This window comes from Rhinoderma darwinii, chromosome 4 (genome assembly GCF_050947455.1).
Source record: "Rhinoderma darwinii isolate aRhiDar2 chromosome 4, aRhiDar2.hap1, whole genome shotgun sequence".
Taxonomy (NCBI): domain Eukaryota; kingdom Metazoa; phylum Chordata; class Amphibia; order Anura; family Rhinodermatidae; genus Rhinoderma; species Rhinoderma darwinii.
In genome coordinates, this window is record NC_134690.1 from 54,719,641 (window position 1) to 54,745,494 (window position 25,854).

The 25,854-nt window shown below is 43.0% G+C and overlaps 1 protein-coding gene across 2 annotated transcripts in view; it reads right to left on the reverse strand.

The window, feature by feature from the left end:
* Positions 1–9,454: 9,454 nt before the first annotated feature.
* Positions 9,455–25,854, reverse strand: part of TAF1B (TATA-box binding protein associated factor, RNA polymerase I subunit B) — an 87,902-nt gene continuing 71,502 nt past the window's right edge. For both annotated transcript variants that reach the window (XM_075861114.1, XM_075861115.1), the window contains exon 8: positions 9,455–10,255. In XM_075861114.1, coding sequence (XP_075717229.1) covers positions 10,063–10,255 — 193 coding nt within the window. In that variant the 3' untranslated portion in view covers positions 9,455–10,062. The remainder of the gene's footprint in view (positions 10,256–25,854) is intronic.

Consider the following 25,854-nt stretch of genomic DNA (forward strand, 5'->3'; position numbering starts at 1 on the left):
TTACATGGGGAAGAGATGCTAACAGGATACACTAGGGTGAAGTCAAGCTCGTGGAGGCAGTGTGATGTGTTCTGTTGGGGAACCTCGGGACCTGCCATTTATGTTAATGTTACTTTGACACGTACCACCTACCTAAACATTGTTGCAGACCAAGTATACCTCTTCATGACATTATTCCGAATGGCAGTGGCCTCTTTCAGTAGGATATTGTGGCCTGCCACACTTCAAAAATTGTTCAGGAAAGGTTCGAGAAACATGACAAAATGGTTCAAGGTGTTGACTTTGCCACCAATTCCCCAGGTCTCAATCTGATCAAGCATCTGTGGGATCTGCTAGAAAAACAAGTCCTATCCCACCTCACAACTTACAGGACTTAAAGGATCTGCTGCTAACGTCTTGGTGCCAGAAACCACAGGTACCTTCAGAGGTGTTGTGGAGTCCATGACTCAACAGGTCAGAGCTGTGTTGGCGGCACAAGGGCATTCAAAAAACTAATATGCCAAAGGCACAAAAAAACTGATTTCCAACTACTAAATAGTGACAGAAAGTAAACTAAAATATAACTTTTATTAACATAAATTAAACATTTCCACAAAGGACACAAAACACACAAGGTTAAAATTAGCCAATGTAGACTAGCAATGTGTAGTGAGTCAGAATATGTTTCTAAGATATTGGAAGTGAATACATATAGTATACGACAGCATGGCTGTATCAGTCAGCGGATGCAGAATGCTGAACTAGCACCAAGTGACTGTTAGGATTCTCATATAATTGGTAGACAAAGAGATTAAAAGCAAGATAGGGCCCCCCCCGACATGTTTCGCTACAAACATAGCGTCCTCAGGAGTATAATGGGGCTAGGGGCACGAGGGAGACCTACACAATATTAAGCAGGGGGTTTTAGGGTAAGGCCATGTAGCAGCTGCCAGACGCTGCACAAACATGCAGATTTACAACGAATCGGCATGTTTTTAAATAGATTTTTAATGGCTGTGTGGATTTACAAGTCACCCGGCACCTGCTAAGTTTGGCCTTACCCTTAACCCCTTAGTGACCACTAATACGCCTTTTCACGTGATTCACTAATGGGCTTTAGGCTAGGCTGACGCCTTTTCACGTCAGCCTAGTCTAAGTCCTGCACGGGTCTCCCGTGCAGGCTGGTGCCGGGGCTCTGCTGTCTGATGACAGCTGAGCTCCTGCTCCAACGCCCGCGATCGAAGTTTACTTCGATCGCGGCCGTTTAACCCGTTAAATGCCGCCGTCAATAGCGACCGCGGCATTTAACTTTGTTTACAGAGGGAGTGCGCTCCCTCTGTCACCCATCGGCGGCCCGCGAATGCAATCGCGGGTCTCCGATGGGGTGTCATGGCAGCCGGGGGCCTGATAAAAGCCCCCAGGTCTGCCCTGGACATATCCCTGTTAGGACGCGCCGGAGGCACGTCCTAACAGATGCCTGTCAGATTTACACTGACAGGCAATAATGCTCTGGTATACGAAGTATACCAAAGCATTATAGCAGCGATCGGAATATCGCACAGTAAAGTCCCCTAGTGGGACTAATAAAATAAGTCATCAAAGTGAAATAAAGATTATTAATAAAAAGTACAGTAAAAAAAAAAATAAAACCATTTTTTTCCATAAAAAGTGGTTTTATTTAGTAAAAGTGTAAAAAAAAAAAAAAAGTACACATATGTGGTATCGCCGCGACCGTAATGACTCCATTAATAAAGTTAATATGTCATTTAAACCGCAAGGTGAACACCGTAAAAAAAAAAAAACGCAAAAAACCATGGCGAAATTGCCATTTTTTTCCATTGCCCCCAAAAAAGTCATAATAAAAATGAATCAATAAGTCCCATGCACCCCAAAACAGTACCATTCAAAACTACGTCTCGTCCCGCAGAAAACAAGCCCAAAAAATCACTACATTGATGGAAAAATAAAAAAATTACGGCTCTTGGAAAGCGACGATGCAAAAACAAATAATTTTAGTTCAAAAGTGTTTTTATTGTGCAAAAGTCGTAAAACATAAAAAAACCTCTACATATGTGGTATCGCCGTAATCGTACCGACCCATAGAATAAAGGTAACATGTTATTTACGTCGCATAGTGAACGGCGTCAATTTAAAAACGCATAGAACAATGGCGGAATTTCAGGTTTTTTTTATAATCCCCCCCAAAAAGGTTAATAAAAGTTAATATAAAAATTATATGTACCCAAAAATGGTGCCATTAAAAAGCACAACTAATCCCGCAAAAAACAAGTCCTCATACAGCTATGTAGACGAAAAAATAAAAAGGTTATAGCTCTTTGAATGCGACTATAGAAAAACGAATAAAATAGCTTGGTCATTAAGGCCTAAAATGTGCTGGTCACTAAGGGGTTAAAGGGGTTGTCCGGGCACGGACAACTAATAACCTATTAACAGAATATTAGTTTATGACTGGTGGGAATCCGATACCCGGACCCCGCACAGATCAGCTGCTCTGGCTGCCTCCGGGCGCCAGATATTACGCAGTGTATGCAGATGGCTCCGTACACTGCATAGCGGCCGTGCTGCAGAATTCCAAGTGAATAGGAGCAGAACTGCAGCTCGGCCGTTATTCTGGACCATAGCCATCTGCTTCCGGTATGGACATTAAATGCCCAGATGCAGCTGATCAGTGCGGGGTCCGTGTGTCAGACCCCCACTGATCATATACTGTGGTTAGATCATCAGTTGCCTGTGCCCGGACAACCCATTTAATGTTATCGCAGAATGGAGTATATATAGTCAGTAAGTAGCACTCATATATTGTTTGTCCAATTATAGGACAACAGCATGACCACATGTAGCTTCAATTTTTCCAACTGTTTTAGTGCTAGGGAAGGGGATGTGAGTGTGGGGGTAACCATGGGGGAGGGGAAAACAGAGGATGGCAACGAATAAGATTGGGGAAAAATAAACATCAAAAACCTATTCTAATAGTAATGTTGTGTCTTTCAATTGTGCAACCTCTTGCTCATCATCATTACAATATAGAAATCTTCGGTAGGTCTCCTCTATACCTAATAGAACAAAGAGCATTAGTGATTTGCCTGGAAGAAAAGACCTTATTTATAATTTACCAGCAAAATTTGTTCTTTAAAAGTGGTTAAGCTAAAACAATCATATATCAGATGGCAAACATGTCTGGGCAAATTTAAGGATAGAAATACACAAGTAACAGTTCATCAAGGGTGAACCTTTAATATAACATGCAGTGTAGTCTGGTAGCCTGAATGTATCATGGCATTTTAGGTAAGGAAATCACTAAACTACATCAATTTGCATAACAGTTTGCTAATTCCCCTTTATTCAAATGCTGGAGCTCAGATTTCATGATTGTTAATACAGTCCAGTAACATATTCTAAGATTATATCACACTGAACTCCTCCAGACTGCACACCTGGGCCGAACGGCTCGGTTTTATGTAATGTATAATGACCATTGTTTAGTAGAAACCAGGGGAGGCTCTTTGTGTTTGAATGAGGTCTTACAGAAAATATACACTGAAAGCTGTGCATTTAGCTCAATGGGCATAGGGGTATTTTGGGTGCAAGTGGACAATTAATGCAAAAAATATATTTCCTCTGCTTTTCCATGGTATCCATTTAAATCCTATAGAGCTTAAGTTTTTAATAAAATGCGTGTAAAACAAATATATAGCAAAAAGTGCAAAACCAGCATTAAAGGAGTTATCCATACTGGACTTCCTTGTATGACAGATCCCCCTGGCAATAAGCTGTTATAGTCAGGGAAATTGCAGTAAATTAACCACTTGCCGCTGCAGACAGTTTTCACCTTCCTGACAGAGCCACATTTTTCAAATCTCACTTTTATTTATAACTTTGAAATGCTTTTACTTATCCAAGCGATTCTGAGATTGCTTTCTTGGGACACATTGTTCTTTATGTTAGTGGTAAATTTTGGTCAATACATTCATTGTTTATTCATAAAAAACACCAAAATGTATCGGTTTGTACGACAAATAGTGATACCACACAAAATAGATCTAATGAACATTTCCCATAGGTCTACTTTGTGCTGGCATTTTTTAAACATCTTATTTTTTTTAGGACGCTAAAAGGCTTTTAACTTTAGCAGCAATTTTTAGCATTTAAGAAAATTTCCAAAACCTATTTTTTTAGGGACGAATTCAGTTCTTAAGTGGCTTTGTTACGACCAAGTTTGTGGACCCACTGGTGTACTCCACCGGTTTGGCTTCGGGCCGCCTCTAAGAGCGTTATCTAAGTAGCCTCCCCGATCTTCACCCTTTAACCCCTGTACTTGGATCTGGTCTTCGCTGTGGGGAGACGACCAGTTCGCTACCTCTTGAGGGGATCCCAGCGGAGTAGCTTCCGGCCCTGGCAGATGGAACCTTTATGTATGGAAGCTTTCTTGCTTGTCACCGACAGTAGGAGGCAGACTAACAGCGTACAGCTGAACGCTGTCTGATGACAGGCAGCTGGACACAGGTAGGGTAGACAGCATATAACTGGATACAGACTGACAACAGACAGCAATAGTGGACTGGATACAGGCTAGTAGTGGATAACTGGATACAGACTGACAACAGATGGAATCAGATGCACACAGGAAACATTTACAGGATACAAGGTTGTTCCAAGGATGCTCAGGCTCCAGGTGGATAGTGGAGGTGCCTTTAATATTCCTAGGAGCAACAGGGATTGGATAAGGTAATTTTGAATTTGGAGCACTAGGGCCATTGCGGCCACGAGCGGAGGAATCCAGCAGATGCCGTCGGCCTGGGAGAGAGGCAGGACCAGACCGCCGAAGGAGGTACAAGACATGGCGGCGGGAACCGCTGGCAGGAGCGGGACTCGCCACCACTGTTACAGGCTTTGAGGAGTCTATTTGTTAAATCACCCCTCAAAGTATTCAAAACAGCATTTTGAAAGTCTTAACCCTTTAGGCGTTTCATGGGAATTAAAGCAAAGTGAAATTTTAACATTTAATTATTTTTTCGCAGATACTGCATTTTTATCCTTTATTTCTGTAGCACAGCAGGTGTTAACAGAGAAACACAACTCAATATTTATTACGCTGATTCTGAAGTTTTTCAAAATATCCCATATGTGGTCTTAGCATGTGATTTGACTCAAACACAGGACTCAGAAATGAAGGAGCACCTTGTTCATTTTGAGGCCTCCATTTTATTACAATGTTTTACAGGCACCACTATAGGTTTGCAGAGGCCTTGAGGTGCCGAAACACCCCCCAAAATACCTCATTTTGGAGATTATACCACAAATGGAATTTTGGTGAAGTGAGCATTTTGACCCCACAGGTGTTTTATAGATTGTATTAGAATCGGGCCATGAAGACAAAATTATTTCTTTTTTCCAATAAGATGTCGTTTTAGTTAATTTTTTTCCCATTTCCATAAGGATTAAAGGAGAAATAGAATCTCAATATTTGTAAAGCAATTTCTACCAAGTACGGTAATACCCCATATGTGGTCATAAACTGCTGTTTGGGCGCACACAGTAGGACTCAGAAGGAAAGAAGCGCCATTTGACTTTTAGAGTGCAGATTTTGTTGGATTGGTTTCTGGGCGCCATGTCGCATTTGCAAAGCCCCTGAGGGACCAAAACAGTGGAAACCCCCACAAAATTACCTAATTTTGGAAATTATACCCCACATCATTCACCTAGGGGTGCAGTGAGCATGTTGACCCCACAAGCGGTTTCCAGAAAATAACATGCAGTGGATTTTGCAGAGTAAAAATGGCAATTTTTCCATTGATACGATTTCAGCGCCCAATATTCTGTGCCCCTGTGAAAAGACGGCTCTTTAATTAATATGCTGTGTTGCCTGATTTTAGAAACACCCTACATGTGACCCTAATCTTTTGCATTGACACACGACAGGGCTCAGGAGTGAAAGAGCACCATGCCCATTTGAGATCTAATTAGGCGATTACACAGCATTGGTTCACAATTGCAGAGGCTCTGATGTGAAATTATAAAAGAAACCCCCAATAAGTGACCCCATTTTGGAAACTGCACCTCTCAAGGCATTTATCTAACGGTGTAGTAAATACACTTTCTGCTGATGATGCAAATAAAAATTTACATTTTTAAACAAATGCCATTTAAGTGCCCAATATGTTGTGCCCAGCTTGTGCCACTGGAGACACAGCCCTTAAATGGTTAGGAGGGTTCTCCCGGGTATGGCAATGCCATATATGTGTAAGTAAACTGCAGTTTGGGAACGCTGTAGGGCTCAGAAGGGAAGGAGCACCATTTGGCTTTTGGAGTGCAGATTTTGCTTGATAGTCATTTTGTTTGGAGTTTTACTGGTATTTCCGTTTATAATGTGGGGGTACATGTAATCTGTGCGGAGTATATCAGGGCATAATACGGTGGTATAATAATGGTATGAATCATCAAATCAATAAACCATAGATGTTTTATACGCTTTAAAGAAATCCTTCATGCACAGGCCAGTGTCGCACTGATAAATGGTGCCCTTTCTTATCTCCGTTTTAGTCCACACTCTGAACCTTTGCAGTGAGGAATTTCGCTGGGAAAGTGTTATCCTGGTATAATACGGTCACCCCCGCTCCCAGCAAATGTGCTTAGGCCCTTCCCTTCCTAGTTCCCAAACATTAAGGTCACGTCTTGAAGCAGAAGAAATGTTCTCCTCGGACCTGCAAATCAGGTCCTAATTACGGGAGCCATAACTTTTTTTTATTTTTTTCCTAGACGTAGCAGTGTAAGGGATGTTTTTGCAGGACAATCTGTAGTTTCTATTTGTACCATTTTGCGGCATATGCAACTTTTTGATCACTTTTTATTCCATGTTTTGGGAGGCATGGTGTTGGTGTTAAAAAACCAGCAATTCTGGCATAGTTTTTTTAATGCAGCGTTCACCGTCTGTATAAACAACATCTTAACTTTATTCTGCGGGTCAATACAATTATGGCAAAGTATATATATATTTTTTACGTTTTACTACTTTTACACAATAAAACATTTTTGTTTTTTTTAAGAATCATGTCTGTGCCGCTGTATCCTGAGAGACATAACTTTTTGCTTTTACATTACCAGAGCTCTGTGAGGGCTTGTTTTTTGTCGGACAAGCTAGGGCTGGGCAATTTATCTAAGAAAAAAAAAAAGAAACCGAAATTCAGAAAAATTAACAGACGTGATCTTGCGCATTTCGGTTTCTTCATTTTTTTTTCTCCCAGTTTCAACTGTATCTGTGTTTTCAGGATGCCGACACAGTTGATTCCAATGGTAGTGCAGGAAGCAATAAGATCCCTGCCCTACCATTCACTTTGTACCATCAGACACTCACGGCTCGAGGCAGGCAGGCACGAGGCAGTGATGTTATCACACACACCTGTCTGCAACGAGCCACACAGACCAGAGGAGCAGAGAAATCTCCTTCCCTCGTCGTTGGAACGGGGTTAGGGGAGTATGTATTTTATTAGGCACCATTGGGGCTGTGCGAAGGGGTAGCTATGGGGACATTATACTGTGTGGGGGCAGCTGTGGGGCATTATACTGTGTGGGGGCAGTTATGGGGGATTATACTGAGTGGGGGCAGCTATTGGGCGCATTATACTGAGTTGGGGTAGCTATGGGGCGCATTATACTATGTGGAGGGCAGCTCTATGGGGTATTATACTGTGTGGAGAGCCATCATAGGGGAATTATACAATGGGGAGGGCAGCTATAGGGGCATTATACTGTGTGAAGGGCAGTTATGGGGGGCATTATACTGTGTGGAGGGCAGTTATGGGGGGGATCTGAAGGCCTGATCCCTATTCTAATACATTGCACTACCGATGTAATGCAATTTATTAGAACGGTCAGTTTTACACTGACAGGAAGCCTATGAGGCTCTGCCACTGGCATGGCTGAATAGCCTAACGTACATGCAGCCCTCGAGACCATCGTTAGCCCTCCAGTTGCCATAGCAACCATCAGGACACTCAATCGATATTGACCGCGGCACCTAAGGGGTTAATGGGTCAGGATCAAAGCTAGTGCCATCAGCTTGTCATAACTGTACGAAAACTTGCAGTTACAGGAAAGGTCGGCAAGGGTTTAATAAGGACCTTTCCAGATATGTCTGTTTTATTAAATACCTGTATTCCCTATTAAATAGCAATGCTGGAGCTTCTTTTACTTAGAACTCTGTGTAGCTCATCTGAAATTCCTCCTGGAAATGCATGAATAAGTTGACAAGAGGGCTCTACCATTCCCCTTGTCAATAAGGTGTGTCCATACACAGTCTGACACGGTCAACACCCAGGGCCAGATGTACGAAGAGTGGTGTTTCATAGGCCAGTCTTAGTCAGAAGCCCGTAGGAGTAAGATGCGAGGTGCACACCTCTTAAAGGGATTGCCCACTACCGGACGTAATCTGTGGGGGTCCGGGCACCGGACGTCCATGGCGGAAGCAGATTTCTCTGGTCATGGAATAGCATCTGAGCTGCAGTACTGCAGCTTGGCCGCTATGGAATGTATGGAGACAACTACTTCCGGCACAGTACATTACATAATGTGCCATAACATTTGGTGTCCGCAGGCCACGATGTAGCTGATCGGTGCGGGGTTCAGGTGTCGAACTCGCACCTATGATATACTGATGACCTATCAACGGTGCTCCTGTAGATTTCCGCTATAATTTATGCAATTTTCTGGTGTCAATTATAGGAAATCTGATCCTCCCCTTTTGATAAGTCATGACATTTTTGAACAACACAGCTGTGCACAGAAATTTGCAACATCTTTCTGCCACTAAAGTGACGTAAACCACATAAAAAAATGAGAGCCTTGGTTGTCAATGTATTAATGCATTTCCAGGAAGTATAACAGAGGAACAGCACAAAAAAAAAAAAAGGACGCTCCACAATTGTTAATTTAATGGGAAATACAATTATTTACTAAAACAAACAAGTTAGGAGAGATGACCTCTCAGGAAAGCTCAGTTGGTGCTGCAGCCATTTAATGTCTTTTAATTTACGTTATTTCCTCCCCGCATTTCAAAAGCCGTAACCTTTCGTTTTTTTCCATTGACTGAGCCATATGACGGCTTGTTTTTTGTCTGTAGGTGGCGGATACTCCAGAACTGACAGATCCAATCTAGAATGGAGCGCTCCAAAAGGTCAGGTTTCAGATGCTTGAGAGAAGAAGCTGTGATGTGGGACAGTCATACAGGGAGAAACCATGACAGATGCCCTCTTACAGGTGGACTTCTGGAATCAGAAATCCTGTTAAATGGTGCTAAAAGCCATGGAACTAGTCTCCTAGCCGTGGAAAGGGCCATAGCCCTAGAGGCAAAGTTAACTTGCTAAAAAGCAGCATAACATAGTGTTAATTTAGCAGTAGATTACCGATCATTTTCTACATATATTTGGATCAAATTAAATATTAAGTGGACTGTGACAAATTCTATTTTTATCTGAATACAATTTATTGAATGAATGGATGTGTAGCACGGACATACATAGAGGTGATGAGGACCCATACTAAAAATGAAAAGGGATCCCAGTTTTTGTCCCGGTTAATACGATCACACCCCTACATGAATGATCAATGCTTGTTTGCCCCTGCCCATCTCCTTTCCATGAGCCGTGGGTTAATTCACAACACCCTTGTTTGCTTACATTGCAGGACCAGTGTATCACCACCCAAAAAACTAAGTTATTCAGCCAACCTGGGTCACATAACAACCACGTTGGCTGCGACTGTGGTACGTACGCCCTTGATTTATTTTAAAACCTGTGGGCAGCACAAAAATTTGGCCAGCCGTTCTTAATCTTTACAGCTGGAGCTCCACTTTAACAAGAATAATGTTGGGTCCTACTTTTAACATGTTAAAATCCCAATGAATAGAGGTATTGTAAACAAAAGTTTGCTCTGTTGTTGCTCCTTATATGATCATCACTGACGGATAGAAGGACAGGGCAATCATTTCCACATTATAAGATGCTAACAGTCTAGAAAACAGCTTCCCTTTATTTACATTTACTTATACAACATGATGATATCTCCAAGTCAAATCTTTTTCCGGAGTCTTTTAACAGGCTTCTTTTTAGGGATCGCGCGGAGAAGTTTTTCCTCCACCAGGCCGACTTCGTAATGGATGGCACTGGGTTTCACTCCCAAGACCACGGCGAAGAGTGATATGACAAAGCGATAGCTACTCGGGAATTGAGACTTGTTATATAGTTTCCAGTGTTTACAAAACCTGTCAGAAAACAAGAAATGAAGAAAACCAGGTTGAGAATAATCAGAACTTCACGTCATTGTGCACAGATCAGCTTATCATGGAGGCCGATCACTTTAATGTTTGTCTGGCATGGAGATCATTCACACGCTTGGATATCTCATAAAATTCAGCTGCTAATATCAATCACATACAGTATGTAAATATTTCTGGAGGTTCTGAGATCTTAAGAGGTCATATGAAATGGTTATCATTGGGACAGTCAAGTTTCGGGACTTCTAATCAGTAATCCCATTGAAGAACCCTACATTCAGATTCTCTCCAACAAAATGTCTAATAAAAGGCAACAATAGATTGAATTTAACTGTGCAGCAAATGTAGATCATGTAAAATCACATATGGACAGAAAGTCTGACTGGCTGCTCAGTAAAGGCGGTGCTGCAGAAGTTGGAAGTGACATCACCTCTCATGCAGTGACATCATCAGTCCCTGCATTTCTCTCCAACTTAACAGATAATAAAACCTACCGTCTTTCACTTAGGGTGCCTTTGCAGGTAGTGATTTCTCATACAATGCTACGTTTGTTTGGTCACATTCTAGGATCATTGTAGTGTGAAACGGAGGGAGTAATGGTGTGATGACGACTAAAAGTGATAGCACATACGGTACTAAAAATGTTTTCTGTTCGATTAAACAATGGTTATGTGTTAACATGATTGTACAATTGTTTTAAATGTTAGAAGTGTTTAAGTACGATTCCAAAAATCATATTTATAGAAATATTACAGTGTGTCAACACATAATAGTCGCCCTCCACACTCTAGACACAAAGGCATAAATTATTTCCTCAACCCTTACCAACCGTATACTACTTCCCAGCCCAGATTACAAAGAAACATTACCTGCCTGCAACCAAAGGACACAGGTAAGGCAGGGTACACTTTGTTTGGGTTACACATTTGGTGTATGTAGGAATTCTTAAAGGGTAACAAAACTTTCAGAAAACTTCTGCCATTTCATAGTGACATGTCAGAAGTTTCGATCGTTGGGGGTCCGAGCACTTAGAACCCCACCGATCGCTAAAACAAAGCGGCAAAAACGCTCGGATGAGAGCTGTGTGGCTTAGTTTCTGATTGGCTTTTCTAGAAAAGCTGAGGACTTGGTGTACGGGCTCATAAACTTTCTATTAGTCCGTACACCAACCGCTCACAAACATAAGCGGCTCTGCGCTCACCCGAGCACTTCTGTCGCTTCGTTTTAGCGATCGGTAGGAGTTTCCGTGCTCGGACCCCCACTGATCAAAACTTCTCACATGTCACTATGACATGTCAAAAGTTTTCTGAAGGTTTAGTTACCCTTGAACAATCCCCAACCACTGGACACCACGGAATAGACACCAACTGGTTGTTAAGCGCAACATTCGAGTTTCCACTATTAATTGTTTTTTACAGGAACTCAAGGGCTGTATTTACTCATACCATAAAGATGCCTATTGGAGGCAAGTAACCCCACTGGGCATTACCACATATGCCAATCTTGACAATGTGAATGGCTATTCTGTAATCCTTGTTGGAACAGTTAGCCCTGGAGAAGCAATACGTGTTAGGCCTTATGCAGACAAGCGTGTCAGTTTTGTATCCGCAAAAAATGGACCATATTTCTTGCGTTTCAGTCCGGCGTGGCATCAGTCTTTTCAGTCTGTGTTTCTCCTCTGCAAGAACTTCCTGTTTTTTTTCCCCCTCAGCATTTCTTTAGCAACAGACGCATAAAACACGGACAGCACCCGGATGTTGTCCGTGTTTTTCCCACACCCATAGACTTCAATGGGCAACATGGTCCGCAAAAACGGACCAATAGGAAACGCAGTGAGTTTCACGCAACGAACAAACGTTCTGTGAAAAAACACGAATGTGTGAATAGCCCCATTGATTTGCATGGGTCAGTGTGCTGTCAGATATTTCAACGGACAGCACATGGATGTAAAATACGGTCGTCTGAATAAGGCCTAAGTCATTGAGATAGAGATGAAGGCGGGACACGAGACTCCAGTGAAATAATAGCCCGGCTCAAGTGCGGCTATAAATTGTACCTGACAATTCAACTGTCTCCCTCATCTCCATGTGACATATGAGCAACTCAGCGAGGGATATTTACTAACACAGTTATCCATAGCAACCAAACCATTCATCATTATCATTCATCAGTCTATTCTAAAGCAGGACAGTCAACAAAAGCAACTGTCCGATATGTAACTATCAGCAGTGATTGACCCCTTATGACTATATATGAATTATGTAAACATAAAACATGATACATTGGATTTCCTTGACAGAGAGACCATTTTGTGCTTGTATTATTTACAATTTAGACAGAAGGGTAACTAAAAACGGGAAACAGAGTAATCAAACATAGTGAAGGAAATTGTGCTAATTTAAAATAAAGTTAGGGACCTAAGAAAACCATTGGTTGCCCTACACCAGGCGGTTTTCAAACTTTTTCTACTCGGGCCTCACCAGCTAATCCACGGTCATGCCGAGGAGTCACCAGCGAACAAACACTGCCGTGCAGCGCCCATGTCAGGATTACACTACATTGCTCACATTTCTTATATTTAAAAACCAAAGCACTAGGAAAAGCATCAGGCCATGTGTACATAGCGATTTGGTTTTGAAATAAAAGCAGGGCAAGCAATGCAAAGTAATGCCAGGCGTTCCCGATAATTTAGGAAGGGAATAAATGTGTTGCGATCTATATAATAATCTACATTCTTCAATAACAATTGCGAACAAAGAAAAGGGGGGTAAGAAGGCGAGTGGAGAAAATGTGCCCATGGGTCCGGTATAGAGTATTCATTGAAAGGGGCATAGAGTCCCCAGTATAGGGGGATCGTTCTGCATGTCCCGTAGCAGATACCAGGAGGTAAAGTGAAAGCGACGTCTGATCTTCTCTGATGTGAGGGGGAGGGGATCTATGAAGCTTTCTAACTCTTCAAACAAAAATCTTTCCCCTATAGATCACCATTTGAATCGGGAAGGCAAACTTGTCTAAGAACAGTCAATCCAAGTCTGCAAAATGGCTTTCCTGGCCACGGCCCACACTATACTGAGAAGTGTCTGGTACACCGAGTGCATTTGTATTTCTTTGGGTCTACCCAACAAAAAACTCCCCACAAACTATCAAACGGTGCAAAGTTGAGTATGTGTGAATTAGTTAGCTATAAATAATTTTATTTGAGGTTATTATTGGAATTCCTCCCCACCAATTGAAGAAGGGACTATGACAGCAAGGGTTCCTCTGGGATATTACAAATAAATCCTTGTAGCTTCCCTTCCTAGCTGTCAGTAGACTATAGAATGACCTACAACTAAAGCCGGAATCTCATTAGGAAACTATTGATGTCATACACAGCATTTCAGTTCCCTGATAAGCGAATAATAGAGAGCGAGTCTCATTGAGACCCATAGCGATCAGATATAAGCTGTGTAGGAAATGGCAGCAGTTGTTCAATCCCTCTGTAGTGCCACCACAGGAGAAATTAAGCATTACACAGTTTTTTTAAACAACATGGTGTCCATGTAATGAATGGATGTGCTGGGTCCTCCAGGGTAACGGCACCTCTTTGTGGCAGCTTTCTGCTCAGGTGAAAAGATGAGCACAAACCTCTTGTTTTTTTTAAACAAACAGACATTATGTACATAGTCACAAGCTATGGGGTGTTCTCAGTGAGATCCAAGAGAGTCAAAAGCACCCATAGTCTAGACCAGCAGTCTCCAGCCTGCGGGTGTTGTCGTTTCGCAACAGCAGGAAAGCAACTAGTTGGAGACCATCGGTCTAGACCATTAGTCTATTCTGGATTAATCAATTGGCTAACGAACATCAAACTAACATCCTTTACTAATATACATTTAAGCAAAATGAAAAAAAAATAATGCCCAAGGTCATTGGGGAAGGAAAAGTACTCATTTTCATAATAGAACAGTAAATATAACTGTATTGTGTACTTTAAAATAGACATTGTCTTACCTCCTCAGGCAGTGAAGGGGAGATTTGCATAAGAAAATACATATAAATGAATGTTTCAGAAACATAAAACTTTGATTCCTAGTGAAAATATTTTTGCTTTTATAGAAAAATGTTTGATTGCGCAACATAGTCTGAACAGTAGTTGCCGGACTATTAATACCAACTACGAGATGAACCATAAAAAAAACAGGAGAAGCAAAAATCAAAAACGATTACAAAGCCTGTATGAAAACAATTAGTTTTACTACCAAAAAGTATATACTAAAATACGTCAGGAGAAAGATGACAAATTTCAGGTCCTATTCTGGGCTCCTATTGGTTGTTATACAGATACATTCTTTTTTATTAGGTGTCCCGTTCCTTGTGTAGTTAAGACTTTAGATAAGACAATGGCAGGAAAAACAAGTGTATAAAAAAAATAAAAAAATAAAATTCAAGGCCAAATGATGCTCAATGTATAGAAAATACAATACTACAGAGAATAAGAACTGTATGGGAGCTATGTGCGCATTGTGTGGGTATATATGAGCACTACAATGCAGCACATAACAGCATCACCTGGGTTTAAGTCATAAAGGAATACGCAGAGGTGGTCTTATATGTGTACAGGTCTGAAAATAAGCAGAACACAAATATATATCCCTCTAGTCTACAACAGTTGGTAAAATAGAACACATAGTTGGATAGTTTAGGGCATAGAGAGTTTTTCCCTGCAAAGTGCTTTCCGATAGGTCAATAGTACATGACCGTTTGTTACTATGAAGAACTCTCAACAACGGACTGGGACCAAAACGGATTTATCCTCAAGATCGATGGGGGTGCCCAGCAGTCACTAACTTACACCAAAACCCTATTGTAGGAAACTCTTTAATATTACACGTCTCCGGCAAAGCCAAGATCTCTTATACTGGTAGAGAAATCAAGATGGGATTAAGCTGCCAGAGAGCAGTGGGTGTGCACCATACACAAGACTTGATCCTTGAAGGCATCAGCTTTCACCAAGAGCTCGAAGGTTCCTGCTCATGCAGAAGAATTTACCTGTACAACAAAGCTGCTGTAACAGAACACTGTGTTTACATATCTCCAACCACCAGTGTCACGGTAGATGTGTAATGACACAAAGGGGAAAAAAAACAAGGAAAAGCTAGTAACTATTCACAAGCGAGTTTGTAGAATTCACAAACATTTTCGGCATTAGCTGGTTGGTTTACGTCTACACAGAACATATGAGTAACATATATTTAGTTATCTGTGCCATTAAATGCCGAGGATGTGATTGCATCAGTGACCTGTTCGTACATGCTTGGATCTTTCAGTTTTATTTTTGATGCATTTTCTCTCTGGTTCTGCAATCTAAGCCACTTGAACGTTATTATGATTCACAATAGTCGATAATGGTAGAGGGTTATGAGTGGTGCTTTGGAGTATATTTGGAATATATCTCATACAATCACTAGACCGCTCTTTTGAAACATCAGAGAGAGTAAGTTAAAGAGGATCTGTCATAAGTTTAGTAAACACTCTATGACCTAACTAATATAATAGGCGCGGTCAGACGGATAATGCTAGTGAAAATTGTGTTTTATAAATATGCAAATGAGCCTGTACTGACAAATAGGCATCAACGCCAGCGATTCTCCTGAGGTGGAGCCTCCTCACAGCCTCTGACGCTGTCCTATCAGCATGAAGCTGCTTCACACAGTGTGAGAGACTGAGACTGGAAGGATGGGGATCACTTCAAAACAGCCATATCTCCAGCTGTGGACCATATGAAAGATGAGATTCTAATCTTTCATATAGCAACGGTGGTATCGCCAGTTGAATACAGTCGGGAATGGAAGCTGTATACTATATGATCTCACTGTTGTACTGGGCTGGGAAGAGGAGAACTGTGTGCTAATTGGACAGCGTCATACAGAAAACATTACACCGCCCAGAGTGAAAAGAAAAAAGTTACCCTCCTATTTGGCAAGTATAGCCAAATTAGCATATTTAGAAAAATGCTCATAATTCTGCAAATAAACGGTTTTAAATTTAAAAAAATAAAATAAAATCACACTGTATCATAGCATCATAGCGCCTACTAGATTAGTTAGGAGATAGGGAATTAATAAACTAGTGACAGATCCTCTTTTAGCTATAGATATGTCCTCGAACTCCAGGAGAAGACAACAAAACAGAATTGTAATGATAGGGGTAGGGAAACGGACAAGTGAGCCCTAATCTACACGCCACTCTGTCCCTGCCTACTTGCAACGACCCGCCCTAGGAGACGGGGTACAACTGGGCGGCGGTCCCTACGCTCAGTAAGTGCACAAGACAAACATACAAGGGAATATAAAGCAAAGGGAAAGGGGCAGTTGCCCACGGCAACACCGTGAGCAACAGAGTGGTGAACGAGCCAAGTCAAACCAGGAGAGCACGAGGAACCAAACGCAGAGCAGAAGAGTAGTCAGAAAGCCAGGGTCAGAATGGAGCAGGATCAAATTGTTAGGAGCTGTAGCTGGGCCAGGAAACCACACGGAAAGAATCACAAGCAAGGAGGAACAGGAAAAGCAGGTATAAATAGACAGAGGGCGGGAGCTAGCTGAGTCTGGCCAGGCTGCGATAGGCTCTCCCACTCCTAAGCCTGCCAGACTGAGTGGTGGAAGCTGGAGTCAGTCAGTCTCAGAGAGATAGACTCAGATGAAGACTGATTACCTATGGAAGTTAACCCCGAAGCTGTGCCTGGCAGATCCTTTACAGTACCCCCCCTTTTATGAGGGGCCACCGGACCCTTTCTAAGTGGACCTGGTTTACTGGGGAAACGAAGGTGGAACTTCCTGACCAATACCCCAGCGTGAACATCCCGGGCGGGTACCCAAGTCCTCTCCTCAGGCCCGTATCCTCTCCAATGGACCAGGTACTGGAGGGAGCCTTGGACCATCTTGCTGTCCACAATCTTGGCCACCTCGAATTCCACCCCCTCAGGGGTGAGAACGGGAACAGGAGGTTTCCTCGAGGGAGCCAAGGATGGGGAGCAGCGTTTAAGGAGGGAGGCATGAAACACGTCGTGTATACGAAAAGATGGGGGTAACTCCAGCCGGAAGGAGACAGGATTGAGGACTTCAATGACCTTATACGGCCCAATAAACCGGGGAGCAAACTTCTTGGACGGGACCTTAAGACGCAAGTTCCTAGATGATAACCACACCAGATCCCCGACCATAAACAAGGGGTTAGCAGAACGTTTTCTATCAGCCTGAGTTTTTTGTACGCTCTGGGACGCCTCTAGGTTCTTCTGAACCTGGGCACAGACTGTGCACAGTTCCCGATGAACGACCTCTACCTCGGGATTGTTGGAACTACCAGGTGAAACTGAGGAGAACCGTGGATTAAACCCAAAATTACAGAAAAAGGGGGAGACCCCTGACAAGTTACTGACCCGGTTATTAAGGGAAAATTCAGCGAGGGGAATGAATGAGACCCAATCATATTAACAGTCAGAGATAAAACACCTTAAATATTGTTCTAGAGATTGATTAGTCCTCTCAGTTTGGCCATTGGTTTCAGGATGGAAAGCAGAGGAGAAGGACAGATCAATCTCCAACTTCTTACAGAAGGCTCTCCAAAACAAAGAAACAAATTGTACCCCTCTGTCCGAAACAATATTGACAGGAACCCCATGGAGACGCAGGATGTGTTTGACAAACAAGGTAGCTAACGTCTTGGCGTTGGGTAGTTTCTTGAGGGGCACAAAGTGGCACATCTTACTGAAGTGGTCTACTAACACCCACACCACCGACTTGCCTTGGGATGGAGGCAAATCGGTGATAAAATCCATGGAGATATGTGTTCAAGGTCTCTGGGGAATGTAGATTCACTGAAAAATTGATAATAAATGTCGTTCTAATATTATAGAATATAGTTCACCGCCTGAAAGAACGATTAAAATGTAAAGTTTATTGATAGTATTTATAAAAATTGTGGCTCAACCAGCCACTGATACCAGACCAGGCATAAGCAAGCGATTAGCGACAGGAGAAATTGGTTCAGAGTGATTGATGTATCTCACACCTAAATAACACTTCCCCTGCTAATAGTATAAATTCCGCTGTATCCTTGCCAAAAATCACTATCTATATAGATCCTACGCGTTTCCTCATCACACTAAAGTGATGTTTCCTCAGGGATTCATAGATATAAATTGTAAGTTAAATTCTAAAGTGTTTCAATGATTACAATGTTACAGCACTGGATAGCACTGTTCCTGTGCTGATTATTAGCCTCCAGGCGTATGCACGGACAGTGCATTAGAGCCGTGCATACGCCTGGAGGCTAATAATCAGCACAGGAACAGTGCTATCCAGTGCTGTAACATTGTAATCATTGAAACACTTTAGAATTTAACTTACAATTTATATCTATGAATCCCTGAGGAAACATCACTTTAGTGTGATGAGGAAACGCGTAGGATCTATATAGATAGTGATTTTTGGCAAGGATACAGCGGAATTTATACTATTAGCAGGGGAAGTGTTATTTAGGTGTGAGATACATCAATCACTCTGAACCAATTTCTCCTGTCGCTAATCGCTTGCTTATGCCTGGTCTGGTATCAGTGGCTGGTTGAGCCACAATTTTTATAAATACTATCAATAAACTTTACATTTTAATCGTTCTTTCTCTGGGGAATGTGCAACGAACGTAGTAAGCCCGCTGGTCGGGACCTGGGAGTCTTGGACCTAGCACAAACCTCACAAGCGGCGACGTAGGCCTTAACGTCTTTAGGCAACCCAGGCCACCAATAGTTTCTGGCAATGAGGTGTTTGGTACCCAGGATGCCTGGATGACCAGATAGTGCAGAGTCATGATTTTCCCTAGGTACCCTTAGCCGGTATTGCAGGGGAACAAACAGCTTGTCCTCAGGAAGGTTCCCAGGAGCTGAACCTTGATCAGCTGCAATTTCAGAGACTAAATAAGAATCAATAGAAGAAATGATTATACCGGGAGGCAAAATACAAGCAGGATCTTCCTCCGAAGGAGGGCTGGCCATGAAGCTACGCGACAGTGCATCGGCCTTAATATTTTTAGACCCAGCCCTATAGGTAACCAAAAAGTTGAATCTGGTAAAAAATAGCGCCCATCAAGCTTGTCTCGGGTTTAGCCTCCGGGCAGATTCTAGGAAAACCAGATTCTTGTGGTCGGTAAGGACCGTTACCTGGTGCCTAGCCCCCTCCAGGAAGTGGCGCCACTCTTCAAATGCCCATTTAATGGCTAAGAGTTCGCGGTTGCCAATATCATAGTTACTCTCAGTGGGCGAAAACTTCCTGGAGAAGTAGGCACAGGGGCGGAGATGGGTGAGGGACCTGGTACCCTGGGACAAGACAGCCCCCACTCCCACCTCGGATGCGTCAACTTCCACGATAAATGGCTCCATTTGGTTGGGCTGAACCAGCACCGGGGCCGAAATAAAGCACTTCTTAAGGACCTCAAAAGCCTGGACAGCCTCTGGAGACCAGTGGAGGAGATCAGCACCTTTGCGAGTGAGGTCCGTAAGAGGTTTAGCGATGACCGAGAAGTTAGCAATGAATCTCCTGTAATAATTAGCGAACCCCAAAAAACACTGTAACGCCTTCAGGGAGGCAGGTTGGACCCATTCCACCACAGCCTGAACCTTGGCGGGGTCCATGCGGAATTCATGAGGAGTGAGGATTTGACCCAAAAATGGTATCTCCTGTACCCCAAACACACATTTTTCGGTTTTTGCAAACAGTTTGTTTTCCCGAAGGACCTGGAGCACCTTCCTGACATGCTCAATGTGGGAGGGCCAGTCCTTGGAAAACACCAGTATGTCATCAAGGTACACTACAAGAAATATCCCCAGGTAATCTCTCAAAATCTCATTTATGAAATTCTGGAAGACCGCCGGCGCATTACACAACCCAAAGGGCATGACGAGGTATTCGAAATGACCTTCGGGCATGTTAAACGCAGTCTTCCACTCATCCCCCTCTTTGATGCGGATAAGGTTATACGCCCCCCGTAGATCAAACTTAGAGAACCATTGGGCCCCCTGAACCTGATTAAAGAGATCAGGAATCAAAGGAAGGGGATACTGGTTCCTTACAGTGACCTTATTCAGGTTACGGTAGTCAATGCATGGCCTAAGACCACCATCCTTCTTCCCTACGAAGAAGAAGCCAGCACCTACCGGAGAAGTAGAGGGGCGAATGTAACCCTTGGCCAGGCATTCCTGGATATACTCTCTCATGGCTTCACGTTCGGGACAAGAAAGATTAAATATCCTACCCTTAGGAAGCTTAGCTCCTGGTACCAATTCGATAGCGCAATCGTATTCTCTATGAGGAGGTAACACTTCGGAGGCCTCCTTAGAGAAAACATCAGCGAAGTCCAGAACAAACTCAGGTAGCGTGTTCACATCCTCAGGGGGAGAAATGGAATTAACAGAAAAACATGACGTCAAACATTCATTACCCCATTTGGTAAGCTCCCCAGTATTCCAGTCAAACGTGGGATTATGCAACTGCAACCAGGGAAGGCCTAAAACCAAATCGGACGATAATCCCTGCATCAACAGTACAGAGCACTGCTCCAAATACATGGAGCCAACAAGGAGTTCAAAAACAGGGGTATGCTGTGTAAAATAACCATTAGCAAGAGGAGTGGAGTCGATACCCACTACCGGGACAGGTTTAGGCAAATCAATCAAAGGTATAGCTAGAGACATAGCAAATTCCACAGACATGATATTAGCAGACGACCCTGAATCCACGAAGGCGCTGCCGGTAGCAGACCTACCACCAAAAGAGACCTGAAAGGGAAGCAAGATCTTATTACGTTTCATATTTACGGGAAATACCTGTGCGCCCAAGTGACCTCCCCGATGATCACTTAGGCGCGGAAGTTCTCCGGCTACATTCTTACGCTTAGGACAGTTGTTCACTTGATGCTTGTCATCCCCACAGTAGAAGCAGAGACCATTCTTCCTGCGGAAATCTCTACGTTGTTGGGGGGACACGAAGGCCCCGAGTTGCGTAGGTACCTCTGAGTCTTCCGGGGAAGAACGAAGCTACGGAACCTCGGGAGGCATCATGGGGGAGTCGGAGGAGAAAACACAAACGTTTGCGTTGTCGTTCCCTGAGACGTCGGTCAAGTCGTACCGCTAAAGCCATAATCTGGTCTAGGGAGTCAGAAGAGGGATAGCTAACTAGCAGGTCTTTCAGGGCATTCGACAGACCCAACCTAAACTGGCACCTTAAGGCAGGGTCATTCCACCGAGAAGCTACGCACCACTTCCTAAAGTCAGAACAATACTCCTCAACAGGTCTCTTACCCTGACGTAAGGTCACCAGCTGACTCTCGGCAAAGGCAGTCTTGTCAGTCTCGTCATAAATGAGTCCGAGAGCAGAAAAGAAAAGATCAACGGAGGAAAGTTCAGGGGCGTCAGGAGCCAAGGAGAAGGCCCATTCTTGGGGCCCGTCCTGGAGCCGGGACATAATTATACCCACTCGCTGGCTCTCAGAACCTGAGGAGTGGGGCTTTAAGCGAAAGTAAAGCCTGCAACTCTCCCGAAAGGAGAGAAAAGCCCTCCGGTCCCCTGAGAACCGTTCGGGCAACTTGAGGTGGGGTTCAGGAGTTGAGGTGAGGAGAACTACCAAGGTAGCATCAGGCTGGTTGACATTCTGAGCCAGGGCCTGGACCTGTAGGGAGAGACCCTGCATTTGCTGAGCCAGGGTCTCAAGGGGGTCTATAGTAGTGTCAGGGACCAGGGTAGACTAGGTATATGGGCTTGTGATTATGTAATGATAGGGGTAGGGAAACGGACAAGTGAGCCCTAATCTACCCGCCACTCTGTCCCTGCCTACTTGCAACGACCCGCCCTAGGAGACGGGATACAACTGGGCGGCGGTTCCTACGCTCAGTAAGTGCACAAGACAAACATACAAGGGAATATAAAGCAAAGGGAAAGGGGCAGTTGCCCACGGCAACACCGTGAGTAACAGAGTGGTGAACGAGCCAAGTCAAACCAGGAGAGCACGAGGTACCAAACGCAGAGCAGAAGAGTAGTCAGAAAGCCATTGTCAGAATGGAGCAGGATCAAATTGTTAGGAGCTGTAGCTGGGCCAGGAAACCACACGGAAAGAATCACAAGCAAGGAGGAACAGGAAAGGCAGGTATAAATAGACAGAGGGCGGGAGCTAGCTGAGTCTGGCCAGGCTGCGATAGGCTTTCCCACTCCTAAGCCTGCCAGCCTGAGTGGTGGAAGCTGGAGTCAGTCTCAGAGAGATAGACTCAGGTGAAGACTGATTACCTATGGAAGTTAACCCCGAAGCTGTGCCTGGCAGATCCTTTACAAGAATAGAGAATGTCGAATATGAACAGCTTTTTGTTTAAATTCTATCTAAATATGTCTAAAATTCTGTATCGATAATTTTTTTTACTAGGTCTTTATAGTGGCAGGAGTTCATTTTTCTTGTTACAGATCACCAAATCCCTTGTTAAATGATACAATTCCCAAAATATGTTCGGCTGAAATCTAAGTGAATGATCTTTCGCGATGGCCGGCCGTAGACTATTTTCTGCCAAAAATGTGGTCTGTCAGATTGTTTTTTTTCGTTTGAATGGTCAGCTGAAAATACATCGTACGGACGATCCCACGGATGATTCTATATGGCAGCTTACATCTTGATTATGTATACTCTTTTTAGCATACCCTCATAATGTCTTAGGGGTAAAAACTGGAGTGTAAAAACAAGGTGTTGCCCATAGCAGTAAATCACGTGGAAGTGAAGGTTTGGAAGGGTAGAACATCATGTAATATCTATGAACTTTTAACTTTGATGATCGCTAAAGAATTTAGAAAAACAGGTAAAGATTGACACACAGTGTTGCACCAATAACACCCTACAGGCATGCTGAACATCTCTCAATAACAGCGGGATACCAGTCGAATAGGAATTTCTGTTGTCTGTTCTTTTTGCACGGCCAAACGACTGGACCAATCTGCACCAAATTTGGCACATAAGTAAATCAGGCGGTTTCAGCTCTCTATGGTCTACCACAACATAGTCACAAAAGAATTGCACTACAAAAGCAAACATGCACTGGCTTCGAAATTAAGGGTCCTCCTCCATATCACATCAGATGACCTGTATTAGTCAATAGAAGCTCGCAGGTCCTTCATTCTTAGGGTATGTTCACACGAGGGCATTAACGTCCGTAATGGACGGACGTATTTCGGCCGGAAGTCCCGGACCGAACTCAGTGCAGGGAGCCGGGCTCCTAGCATCATAGTTATGTACGATGCTAGGAGTCCCTGCCTCTCTGCAGGACAACTATCCCGTACTGTAATCATGTTTTCAGTACGGGACAGTAGTTCCACGGAGAGGCAGGGACTCCTAGCATCGTACATAACTATGATGCTAGGAGCCCGGCTCCCTGAACTGAGTTCAGTCCGGGACTTCCGGCCGAAATACGTCTGTCCATTACGGACGTTAATGTGGTCATGTGAACCCAGCCTTAGCCTCACTGACCTACACACAGTTTTACACCAGGTTCCCATAACCCAGTCATTTCTGTTTCCATAACAATCCAGGCATCTTACTTTAATCACCGTGAACAGACTTGTACCTATACTGGATTTCCAGCATTCTCATAAAATTGAACCCCTTCAAAAAGGAATCCTGCCCTTGGACAAAAGACTCATGCAGCAAACCGCATGGCTGCTGCCCGTGCTGCATCAGAAGGAAACAAAGTTTTTAACCACGCACACACAAACAAATAGACCTGTGCAAAGTCGGGTAACTCTGCTAGTACAAAATAAGCAATGGTAACTATTAGGCCCCATGCAAACGAACGTGCTTTTGCGTCCCCATTCATTTCTATGGGGCCATGCACACGACCGTAGTTTTTACGGTCCATTAATGGCCCGGGAGCCCGCACCGCAGAAAGAATGGACATGTCTTATTACGGCCGTCTTCTGCGGTCCGGGCTCATTGAGAATAATGGCCGTGGCCATGTGCATGTCCCGTGATTTGCGGTCGGCTCGCGGCTGACCCGAAAATCACGGCCGTGCACATGGCTACGGTCGTGTGCATGAGGCCTTATTGTGGAGACGTTTAATGTCTTCAGTACCAAGAACCTTATGTAAAACAATCCCAGAGGGTATTGGCTCAGGGTTGTCAATTGTTCAAAAATTCACAGACAGCTTCTAAAAACAGCGGACTCTTAAACAACATTTGTTGTATATGGAACAAAAATATGCGTCCGATTTCTTTTATTTTATATACCTGTAGGTTCTTTATCAGATCCACATACACGGAGCTGGCTTTAGAGAGAACTGCCCTGTGGCACCAGGTCAATGAGCTCGTCTTCCATGATAACAGGTTCTTTACAATAGAAGTAGGGAGATACGTGGTACTATTCGATTGACCCTATGCTGTAGAACTGCAGTTGGTACTACACATGGCACTATATTTTATGGGCACTATTGATCGTAATTTCACAGTTAAGAGTAGCATGTTATATTGCCAGGTAAGCTTAGAAATTGTACCAATTGGTGCATAAAAGTTCTGCCCTGGGCCTTTATGGGGTAGTGATAGGTTGTTACTATATACCCCAACATATACTACATAACCAGCAAGGTCATCCGGTTTCGTGTTGTGTTACTTAATCCTCATGTATTAACATTTATTGGTTTATCATAATATAATTAACAAAGATCATTTTTTTATAGAGATTTTGGAATTAATTTTTTGTATATAGGTTTGGGTTTGTCCTAGTAAAAATGAAAAGTCCTAATAATAAAAATCGTAAAATACATACGCTATGCTATCCAATAAAAGAAGAATCTGATAGATCCCTTTAAAGTTAAGAAATGGAAGCCTTGCCGCCAGTGTGAATGGAGTCTACTTCTACTCATTCTCCCCCACAATGCATTCCTATGGGATGTGTCGGTGAACAACACTAAGTCTGCATTTATAGTTCAAATCTTATATTAGTATAGTATAGTATAGTATAGTATATGCCAGATGCCAGGTAATACCAACTGATCGTTGCAGAGAGGATTCCTAAAGGGCAGGACTTGCACCAAATCCGCATATGTCCATCTGTGCAATATCTTTGTGAATTTGTAGCACTTCCCGGATAAATTGAATTTTTTTTTATTATATATATATATATATATATATATATATATATATATATATATATATGTATATATATAAATAAAATAAAGATGTTACATGAATTCTTTACTACTTCCACTAAGTCATAATAACCCATCGGTCATCAGTCCAGAAGTTCTGGTTTAAGCTGCATTTCCAGTTAGCAGGTTCATTCTCTGCATTATCAAGTAAAAGTAGAAGTTTAAACAAGTGTAGAAGAAACGCGTGTCCTGAGATAAACCTTATTCCTTGGTCGTCTAAACTTGTAAACCGTACAGACAGACTAGTCTGCAGCCCAACTTTACAAGCCATGAGAAACTCTGAAAACCCAAGAACCTGAATTGGCATGTCAATCTAGCTGCACTCAACAGAAATACAGAAGTTTTAGAGATGAGCTAAATATTATGTGTTAAAAAAAATAAATATTAC